General features: G+C 46.5%; 1 protein-coding gene and 1 non-coding gene across 3 annotated transcripts; both read left to right on the top strand.

Annotated features, from left to right (window-relative positions):
- Positions 1–5,667, top strand: LOC109733367 (uncharacterized). 2 transcript variants are annotated; one of them, XR_002225617.4, is made up of 5 exons: positions 1–277; positions 382–470; positions 1,392–1,522; positions 1,977–2,152; positions 5,448–5,667. It is a non-coding gene; the product is annotated as an uncharacterized protein (transcript). The 2 variants fall into 2 exon arrangements; XR_006662120.2 differs by having other exon boundaries at positions 1,307–1,522.
- A 2,278-nt stretch (positions 5,668–7,945) lies between these two features.
- LOC123493339 (putative ripening-related protein 6) lies at positions 7,946–11,114 on the top strand. The gene has a single exon (XM_045232225.2). It carries the CDS (start codon positions 10,413–10,415, stop codon positions 10,848–10,850), a length of 438 nt encoding a protein of 145 aa, XP_045088160.1. The 5' UTR covers positions 7,946–10,412; the 3' UTR covers positions 10,851–11,114.
- The last annotated feature ends 241 nt before the right edge of the window (positions 11,115–11,355 follow it).

The raw sequence follows: 11,355 nt of genomic DNA, 5'->3' as shown, positions 1-11,355 counted from the left end.
GTCACGGGTTGCTCGTCGTCGAACCTCACCGCTGCCAGCGCAAGCCACAGCAGCTCTCCGCCCTAGCTTGCCCACGCCTGTGCGAGCAACCGTAGCTCCCTGACGGTGCTCACCCACGCTGATGCCCGAGCGAGCCACTGCGACTCGCTGCCGGTTCTCGTCCACGTCTGCAGGCGCCGGCGCAGTTCGTCCTCGCCTCGCGGATGCCTGCGCTAGATACCTCAGCTCGCTGCGGGTTCTCCCCCACGCCTGCGCGTGATAGCGCAGCTCTCTGCGGGTGCTTGCCATCCCCTCGGCTCATTGGCGCAACTCGCCCTCCCCTGCTAGAGAAGTGTTTTAGTGGAGAGGGTGGTGCTTAAGAGAAGACGATGCCTTGTGCAGGTCCTGAGCAAGTGGCGTGATGGCAGCAGCGGCCGGAGGAGGAGATGGATGCGTGTGTAGGTCCTGAAGATGTTGAATGCAAGCAACATGTAAGTCACGTTTGTTGTAATCTTTTGCTTGATTATGGATTGCGATTTGGAAATTACATGAAGAATAGCATGTCACGTTTAGTTTCACAGCCAGGATCAAATGAGCGACAATATGACAAATGAGTAATATTGCAAATTTCAGTCCATAAGCTACTTGCTGCAATCTGTTTTGTTGCACTTGTTGTATCTTATTCAAAAGCAGCAATGGAATTGTAGGTAGAAGTGGCACACGTATGTAGACCTTCGTACATTGGCAAGGGACTCTTCAACCATGATTCATAGATGAATCTGAATTCACATCTCCCAAAAAAAGTAAGGAGTTCACATAATGATTTCATAAATAAAACTAAAATGAGTTCACAACGCCAAATATATATGAGCTCCCGGCTAATATAAGCTCACGGCTCAGAGCAATTGAAGAAATTGAGTTCAAATAGAAGAAAACTACTTGATGAAATAAGTCTGGAACTCGCTGACTGGAACTTGATTTATGTTTAATAATATGGCGCGGCTGTGTGCATCATTTGATGCAGAGGCTGGGGTAATCCCCTTTTCAAAAATAAAATAAGTATAACATCAATTTCATAGAGACCAATCATCCAATTTGTAGCTTTCTCTTTGATGTAAGCTCCTTTGCTGGATATGTGGGCTTTGGAATGAGACTAATGTTAGACGGTCCAATAAGCGGTATGTGATAGTAGGCCTTCTCTGTGTCAACGGGCAATATTAAACTCATCTTTGTCTAGGGGGACAGTTCAGTAACTTAGAGACGTACTAAACATTTTTCTCCTCAGAAAAGAAATTCCCCACTCCACAAACAGTTCTTCTTCTTCCAGGTTGATGCATTGACGGAGTCAATACACTGGTACAGCCCCAACATGGAAGATACAAATTACTTCATATTTCTTGCTGTAATTTCAGTGGTGACTTCCGGGCAAAGAAAGGGCGGCTGCCTGACATTGTGGGGTCGATTAACATCTGCCACTGAGTCGCTGGATCTACCTATTATTACTTGCAATTCAGTAGTAGAGCACCCTGACTCATTCAGCTCCGTAAGCATCCTTTGTTCCCTTTCTTTTGGTTGTTTGAATCATTTGATTCCACTTTGTTTCCATCGCAAAGAAAAATTACCACCAATTAAATCGACCCGTGGTGATAATATATGTGATCAATTTATGTTCGTCATCCTCGTGTTCTTGTACGATTAACATCCATCATCTGTTTTTGGAATAAAGAAATGTAACTACTCTATATATACTTTTCTGTCAGTTAGTCTAATTGTTTAGCATCTGTTGCAATGAGTGACAGAGTTTTCTATTTAATTAAATAGCTAACTTTTTTTCCTGATAGACCGCAATGTTATCTCTGCTGAGATTATTTGAGCAAATTGTTTCTTGTTATCCGAAAAAGATTGCCACCATGGCTATACAGTAATAAAATGAATTTATTCATTGTTGAAGAGCGAACTGTCCAACACTACTTTCTTGTCAATTTTTGCATGTCCAGCCTTCTCGGAAGATGGCATTAGGCAGTTTACTTTCTGATGGAGACCACTTCTGATGCTACCTAGATTGGCCGATCTACTTTTTTCATCAGCGACACTACTATCCATTTCATGAGGAAGCACTTGGCATATCTGCTGTAGGATCACAATGTTCAGCCTGGCTTCTATCTTTTATCTGGTATGTAATACCTTTTTCATTGGTGCAAAACTGCAAATTTATCCAAATTGTGCTCCTAAAACAAAGTTCTTAATATAAGTTACCTATAATCATCAGGCGCTGCTTATATAATTTTTTGACAGTAAGACTCGTGGCATAGAATAGATCTAATACTTCTGCCTGGAAAAGAAGCAATAGAGAAAATTAATTTGCTAGATTTGAAAGCACAACCCGGTATTTTAGTGTTTAGTGAATTGATAGCATCATCACAAACACCATACAAACAGAGGAATTTTGTCTAATTAGCTAATAACAACATACATGAACAGATACACCGGGTGAAGTATGTGTGCATCACCCATCTGTGTAATACTAATCACGGCAAGGCTGGAGGAGGCATCTGGCCAGCCGCTCGCTTCTGCCGCCAGCCGCCAGCGGTTAGAGGTTGTGGCTGAGAAGGCGCGACGCTGCTGAGGGAGGTCAAGGGAGAGGGGTCGCGCTGCTCCGCCTGCTCCCGCTGTATGCTGTCGCCGTCGCCACCGCCGCCGTCGTTGTGTTGCCCGGGAGAGGCAGTCTGAGAGGGCCGTCGGGACAGGCGAGGCGTGGGGAGCATGGCCGTGGCGAGCGGGCTGCCGTGGGCTGCGGAGCACGTAGCTGGTGGAGGTGACCGCGCTTAGAGTCCGGTTGGTGTGTCTACGCAGAGAAGAGACGGCAGATGTGGACGGCTGGGAGGGCTGGGAAAGGTGAAGGACGAAAGCCTATTTATAGTTTTGTACGGCGGTGGAGCGGTGGCTTTGAATCAACGGGGTTTCTCTCGAACCACCCAGCGCTATCATTATATATGCAACAATAGTACGACGGTGGAGCGGTGCCGTATGGATGTTAGCAGAATTATACTAACCACATTATACATTGAGTTAATACCATTTTTAGTACATAAACTTATCCTGATGGGAACAGATTCATACAAGAACTAAAAACCCCTATAAAAATGGTTCTCAAACTTGCCTAACAGAACATTTTCATACAATTCCGTCAATTCTACCGGTGCACGGTCTCTTGCTGTTGTAACGCGCGTCAGGTTCACTAATGTGGAGCTGGGCCCACTTGTCAGTGTCACAGAGAAAGAATAAACAAAACATAAGACAGAAAGGGCGGGAATGGATTCGAACAGAGGACCTCGAGCAGCTGTGAGACCGTAGCGCGCTGGCCAACCCAACCGAATTAAGTTGTTGCCTTAGAGAGAGCTGAACTATTTCTACACTTGCAGTGACGCACAGTTTAAACTTATTTTTTTTTTCTTACCGAGAGTTGTATTCCTCGCTAAATATATGTTTAATGGTCCATTTTTATTTTTTCGAGAAAATTATCAGATTTATTATAAAGATCTACCGGAAATACAAAACACCTCAAACATAAAAAAAAATTAGAGCATCAAACGCCTCCTGGGGTTGCCCAGGCGAAATTTTTGGTATGGGGGGGGAGGGGGGTGCATTTTTTCTTTTTTTTTTCAGTTTCAGTGTCCGGTGATTCCAACAAACACCTTTTGGGCATGCCCACCACACCGGACTCGAGCTCGCCGGCGACGACCCCAGGCCACCCCGTCCTTCCTCCTCCGCCATGGCCATCGGTGGCGCCGGCGTTCTGCTATGCGTGGAGGCCGCCGCTAGCCGTGCCCGTGTGAGGGCTGCGCCCACCGGTGCGTGGCTTGGGGCCGGGGCTCGCCGGCTGTATTTTTTGTATAATCCGGCGAAAACTGAGGTCCTGGGGCCCGAGTGGGGCGTTTTTTGCCCGCCGGCGCCCAAAAGGTGGCCTGGGGGGGGGGCTTGTTGGGGGCGCGGCTGGAGATGCTCTTACATCAAGGTCACGATGGTCGGCTTGGCCTTGACCGGGGACGACGGGGCGACCAGCGGCACGACGCAGTTGCCCGCCGCGGAGAGGGCCATGGCCTCCGCCATGGCAGCCTGGTACGCCGCCTCCTATTCCTCCTTCTCCGCCACCCTGCGCCTCTTGTCCTCCTCACTCTCCCGGAAGACAGCCGCAATGCCGCCTGGTAGGCGGCCTCCGCCTCCTGGTCCTCGTCGCGGACGATGAGCGGTTGCGGCGGCGAGGTGCGGGCGACTTCGCGGATGCCGCGTCGCCTCGCCTCCTCGTGCTCGAAGACGAACCAACGAGCCCAGTTAGGCGAGCTGAAGGCGTACGCCGCGTCGCTGCGCTGCTCCGGTGTCAGCAGCACACATCGGCGCCGCACCTCCTCCGTGTGCGCCCTGGCCGACCGTGGCGCAGCCGGCACTGGGATCCTATCCGGATTCAAATGTCAGTCGTGCGGCAGGGTCACGTCTGGGTAGGGGAGAGGCACGCGGTGCTGCCAGTGCCACTCCGCCTGGTGGACTGGCACGTTAAGGCGCTGCCTCGGCTGGCGGAGGCGGGGGGAGGCGGGGGAGAGGGGTGGCCGGGGCCTTGCCCTTGGCTTTGCCGGAGCCGAAGCCGTAGAAGAACCCCATTTGCTATGATAGAGGTGGCTAGGGTTGCCGCCGACGAGGGAGCGGAGAGGGTGGCAAGATAGGGACGGAGGGGCTTCTAGAAGCGGATGAGGACGCCCCCCCCCCTCGGATTAAAAAAGGTTGACCGTCGTCGCTGATGTGTGGACCCGAGGTGGGCGGCCGTCATAAATTAAGCTGACTGCGGTTGTTGGACGGCTGCCAGGTGGGGATGCGGCGGACACCGAGAAGATGCACGAGGCGTCCGCGCCGACACATTTCGGCCGCAAATGCGTCGGCGCGGACGCTTTTTGAGTTTGGGTCTGCGCGTTGGGCCTCCACATTTGTCCGCGCCGACCCAAACGGATGCAGACGGACATTTTGGGTCGGCTCGTTAGAGTTGCTTTTAGTCAGTCCAAACTGTGCCTCATCATGCAAATAATATAGGAATTGATTGAACTTTGCGTCAAGAAACTAATATAAAGAATTGCAACTCAATTTAGTACAACAAGTGTCGTCGACTCGGGTGGTTAGCTCGCTGGCGCAGCAGAGCTGCATGTGCGGGAGGTCTTTTTAGTTTGATTCCCCACGGCGATCTGTTTTATTGTTTTGTTTATTCATTCTCTGTTACACTGACAAGTGGGCCCGGTTCCAACCTGACGCGCTGTTATAACAGCAGGAGACGGTGCACAGGTAGAATTGACGGAATTGTATGAAAATGTTCTGTTAGACAAGTTTAAGGACCACTTTTATAGAGGTTTTTAGTTTTCGTATGAATTTGTTTCCACCGGGACAAGTTTATGTACTAAAAATGGTATTAACTCTTATACATTCAGGAAGCGACACAACATCTCACCAACAGCGGCAGGAACCGAATCGATTGGGCAGCAGCGGCGAAGACGCAAACGGACGACCAGCCGAGATACGAAGAAGCATCGAAGCAGAAAAAGGTGTCAGGGCGCAAGTTCCATACTGACAGCCTATCCCACATGCAGTACGAAAATACTAAAGCAGCCAAACGAACCGCAACACCAGTTCAAAAAATTTAAAACAAAACACCGAATCCACAACACATTTCTACACATCCGTGTACCAAAATAATACCACGCGGCTGTAGCGACCAGACCTCAAATGGTCTGTGCTGCTGTGCACCAGTGTTATCCCTGGATCAGTAATGCTGACACACACAGTACAAATGGAGGATTTATAACAGAGTAGCAATCACACACTTATTACATCGAATATCTCTAAAGAGATTAAGTATGATAAACATGGCTTAAGGCCATCTAATAACGATAACAGCGGAAGACTTGGAAGATAAGTGAGTCCATCAACTCCAGCGGCATCACTGAGTATAAGACCACGACCTAAGGCACCTTACTCGTCGTCTGAAAAGTCTGCAACATGAAACGTTGCAGCCCGGAAACGGGTCAGCACATAGGATATGCTGACAATGTAACACATAGAGAATAATGAACAGTAATAATGCTATACTACATGCATATATGGCTGGTGGAAAGCTCTATGGTTACAGTTTTTGCGAAAAGCCAATTTTATCCTACTCCAAAGGAATAAATTTTATTTAACTATCATGGTGGTTGTGAAACATTGAGATGGTTGACAGCATCTCAATCCCAATTAAAAATCATCAATAACCCATCAAAATTAATTAGAAGTAACATAGTGATGAGATTCACATGATAATCCAGGTACTAGATACTCAAGTTGTCCATAACCGGGGACACGGCTAACCATGATTAGTTTGTACACTCTGCAGAGGTTTGTGCACTTTTCCCCACAAGACTTGATCTCCTCCGTTGGATTACTCGCACTACACGGTGTTTGAGTAACGGATGACCAAGACACAGTCTTTCAGAAGTGTTTGCACCTTACGTATGGGTAGACAGTTACACCTACTTTCCCCTACATCTGCTAGTCTACCACTGTAAGAGTTCACACAACTTAGTCAACTATGCTAGAGCCCATAATAGCTTGCGGCTGCACACGGAAGTTTCTAGCATGAATAATCTCATGATCCCTTTGAACCTGGGTGGCGGTCCAAAAGAAAAACAGGCAATCCCGGAATACCCAGGTACCTCAATCCACCCAGATGTGAGTTTTAGTTGCCACCTTAAGTAAACCATTAATTAACAATCTCACATCTGTCATGGAAATCTCTCAAACCCAATCCACGTCTACGAGCATAGCATGGCAATATAATAGCAAACGTAGAAGTAACTCCCAAGGGTTTGATAAGAATACAGGTAATAGGTTCTACCTCAACTACTTCCCAAAACCCACAATTTAATTAGATCCTAGTCATGCAATGTTTGAGGAATAGATCTAATGCAATAAAACTGGGTAATGAAAAGTATGATCAAAGTGTTACTTGCCTTGCTGATGATCCGCAAAACCTAGCGATTCGAAGTAACAAGCGGCACACTCCGGGTACTCTATCGCAAACAAACAAGCATACAATCAGTACTCATCTAATGCACAGGTAAAACTCGAATAAAAGATCAACCAGAAAGTTCAACTTAAGAAATCCGGTTTGCAAAAAGAATCAACTCGAAAGAAGCAACGAAAGTCAAACGGTGAAAGAAAGAAGCTTCGTTTACTAATCTGGATCTAGGTCAAATTTTACTGTAGCAAAAACTTGTTTGAGTAGGTTAAACGGAAAGAGAATTTCGAGACGAAACTCTAGGCGCTTGAATCGCCTGATTCCGATAAACGAGCGAGAAGTTAAACAGAAACGAAGATTCGATCAGAAATCGAATCTGAGATAATCGCAGAAAAATCCGACGAAAAAGAAAAACGGACGAACGGTTAAAGAACGGACGTTCGTTAACAGAGAAAAACCGACGAACGCGTTCGTTAAAACGAACGGTTCGGTGAACGCTCGCGAAATAATAAAACCAAAAAAACCGATCTAGGTTTTTTTTTAAAACGAAGGGTTTTTTTAACAAAACCGGCAAAACGAACGGGGCAGCGAGGCAGTACCTCGTCGGGGCAGTGCTCCGGCGGGGCGGCGGGGTGCGGGCTCGGGGTGGGGGGGGGCGCGAGGGGGCGGCGAGGGGCGGCTCCGGCGGCGGAAAACGGCGGCGGGGCGGCTCCCGAGTGCGGCGGCGGCGGCGGCGAGATGAGAGAGAGGGGGGGGGTTGAGGGGTATATAAAGAGGGGGGGGAGTGCTCCGGTGGCTTGGGGAAGGGGGCGGGCGAGCGGGGCGGCTCCCGTGTCCATGGCGGACACGGCGGCGCGGCGGTGTGCGGGGAGAGGAGAGGGGCGCGGGGGTGGGCCGGCGGCCTGGGCTCGGCCCAGCGGGCGCACGTTTTTTTTAAAGGGTTCCGCGGAAAATAATACGTAAAAAAATAAATAAAAGTCAGAAAAATATAAAATAAATTTTCCCCGTCTAGTTAGAAAATCTAGAATAGGGTGAACAGTTTTTTAACACAAAATAAATATTTTGAAAACATGCAATATTTTTAATGCAATAAAAATTGCAAATAAAATCCAAATAAATTCCAATAAATGATTTTAACATTTTTCCTCCAGTATTTCAATTGTTTTGGAGAAGTCATATTTTCTCCTCTCGTTTATTTATAAGATGAAATATTTTTCCGGAGGGAAAATAATTAAAACCAAAATCCTCGTCCTAATATTTGAGGAAAATCAAATTTGAAAAATTCGAGAAAATTCCCAACTCTCTCCGAGGGTCCTTGAGTTGCTTAGGATTTATCGAGGATTTGTCAAAATGCAATAAAACATGATATGCAATGATGATCTATGTATAACATACCAAATTGAAAATTTGGGATGTTACAGCGGCACATGCAGGATTCACCATAGGTCACCTTCGTACAAGTGGTCTAATCTGACGGCGAAAACCTTGCCTGAAATAGAGGCTTGGGTATTCATGAAACACAAATCAAAGCGTCGCGTGGGCATGAGGTGGGTGAGTGAGCACGTGTTTTTCCTCTATTTTGCTACAAGGAGTAGTAGAACACCACACCTTTTATATTGGTACTACTCTTTTTCAACCGGCAGTGTGGTACTAAACTTGTTGAACAGTCATGCAAGTCCAATGGGTCTTTAATATTTAAATATTCTAGTTGGTATGTGGTACAAAATTTAGTTGTGGAAACCTATAAAATCTAACAATATGTATACATCCATATGTATGTGCTTTCTCCTAACAAAGGTATGTGTTTATTTTTCAGTTTTTTAACTTAAGCAAAAATCCTCCTGCTAGCTATCTAGCTTGAATTTATTTTGTTTTACACAAAAAGTTAGAACCGCAGTCAACTCTGACACGCACTGATTACAATGGTACTAAGTTGCATACCACAAAGCTGCATACTACTTCCTCTGTTCACAAATACTCTCTTCGCCTGTAATTACGTGTCACATAAACAGATGTATCTACATGGATTTTTAGTTCTCGATACATCCATTTATACGACAAGTAATTCAAGATGAAAGGAGTATGAGATATTTTGGGCATTTTAATATAGACTACATACGAACTGAAATGGGTGAAGAAACACACGAAACATGTTTATTAGAACATCTTATATTATTTGTGAACAAAGATAGTACCCATGCTCATTCTAGGAGTAACTTTTAGATGCGTAAATCAATTAGCTAGCTAGAAATTGTTTTTGTTTTGCATGGGGTGATAGAGTCGCTCTCAACTCCGCCCCGGGCGACCTGCTCAGTTGCCATTCGCTCGGTATTACCGCTGTAACACTTAGAGACGCCATCAAATCCAAATGCATCGTTTGTACACAAGCGTTAATTAGTTCCATATGGAGCACACCCATCGAGGGTATCGTGCTTGCCGAAAGAAAAGGAATAAACGAGTAAGCTAGTGACGGAGTTATGAGACAAGAACAAATAAAAGACAGTGATAGTTGTCTATATAAACTTGCTGAATAGTTATGCAAGTCAAATGGGCCTTTGAGATTTAATTTTTAGTTAGTATATTAGAGGTACAACATTTAGTGGGTAAAGGCCCATAAAATCTGACAATATATAGTATACATTTCATATGTGCTTTCTCCTAAAAAAGGTCCGATCCCTAATAAGTGTCATAGTCTTAAACTATCCCAAATTCAAAACAACGACATATTTTAGATCAGAGGGAGTAAATAATATAAGAACGTTTTTTACGATAGTATAATGTCAAAAGTGCTATTATATTATGGGACGGAGGAAGTAGTTATTTTTAACATAAAAATCTATTTTCAATTTTTCAAAATATTGAATCCCTGGAGCTTGGGAACCAAATCTTTTACACAAAGTTAGAATCGCAATCAACTCTGACACGCATTAATTACAGTAGTACTACTAAGTTGCATACTGCTAGTACTGATGCTCATTGTTGGAGTAATTTTTAGATGCGTAGATCAATTAGCTAGCTTGAAGTTGTTTCTTTTTTCACAAAAAATGAAATTGTTTTGTTTTACATGAGGTAATATAATCACTCTCCACGGGCGACCTGTTCAGTTGCCATTCGCTCGGTATTACCGCTGTAACACTTAGAGACACCGTCAAAACCAAACGCATCGTGTGTACACAAGCACAAGTGTCCCCAAAACAATCCGTTAATTAGTACCATAATATCAAGTACACCCATCGAGGGTATCGTGTTCGCCGAAAGAAAAGGAATAAGCACAAAACAAGAACAAATAAGACAGCGATGGTTGTCTATATAAACCGCTCGAATCAAACGCCATAAGCACCCCACGAGCAAGTCTAGCGCATGCAAGGCAGCCGAAGCAGGAGCTTACTTGGGCTAAGCAATGGCGCACGCTAGCCTCGCAGCCCTGGGCGTGCTCGTGGTCCTACTACTGCAGGCGTCAACCGGCACCGTGGCCCGCTCGTCGTCGGCCGTGTCAGCGTCTAAGGTCTTTGGCATGCCGGCGGTGATGTCACTCAACGGGTTCGAGCGCGGCGAGGACGGCGGCCCGCCGGCGGAATGCGACGGCAAGTACCACAGCGACGACGACATGCTGGCGGCGCTGTCCACGGAGTGGTACCAGGGCGGGATCCGGTGCTTCAGGACGATCCGCATCACGAGGGCGGACAACGGGCAGAGCGTGCTGGCCACGGTGGTGGACGAGTGCGACACCGCGCACGGCTGCAAGAACAACATCGTGGACACCTCCAGAGCCGTGTGGGCGGCGCTCGGGCTCGACACCAACGTCGGCGAGGTGGCCGTCACATGGTCAGACTCCTGAGTGAACCGCGCCGATCCGTCGGTCGCTGAATAATTGGCTGCGCGTGCGCGCGCGCAACGCCGCTGCGGGCATTCGCAAATCGCAATGTCTGTTTTCCTGTTTTTACATCCACGTACGTGCGTATCCTCTCGGCTGATGCTGCCATATACGTACCCTAAATAAACGTTGTTTTCTTCCTCAAGATCGCACGGGAGAATTGTGATCATATCTCCTACGTACTACTCGTACAATGTATGCATGCAATGATAAATAAGATCAATTGGGTTATGGAAAAGCTGAGTGGAGTGAATTGTCTTTAATAAAATCCCTTGGTTATATAAAGCTTCACACAGTTGCCATGTGATGTGGTTCAGTTAATGAGAAGTTTTCAGACTCTCCATGCTGGAAAGCTATTATGAAAGAGTTAAATACACCTACAGTACACGAACTTGCACTGCGGGAACATTTTCATACAAAAACTTGAAAATTAAGACAAATGGGTCACTAAACTTGCTTTGCGGGAATA

This window comes from Aegilops tauschii, chromosome 1 (genome assembly GCF_002575655.3).
Source record: "Aegilops tauschii subsp. strangulata cultivar AL8/78 chromosome 1, Aet v6.0, whole genome shotgun sequence".
NCBI lineage: Eukaryota > Viridiplantae > Streptophyta > Magnoliopsida > Poales > Poaceae > Aegilops > Aegilops tauschii.
This window is presented reverse-complemented; position numbering and strand designations above follow the sequence as displayed.

What these genes read in the sequence shown, in the direction of transcription:
- LOC123493339 (XM_045232225.2), top strand. Translation starts at nt 10,413, where the DNA reads ATGGCGCACGCTAGCCTCGCAGCCCTGGGCGTGCTCGTGGTCCTACTA.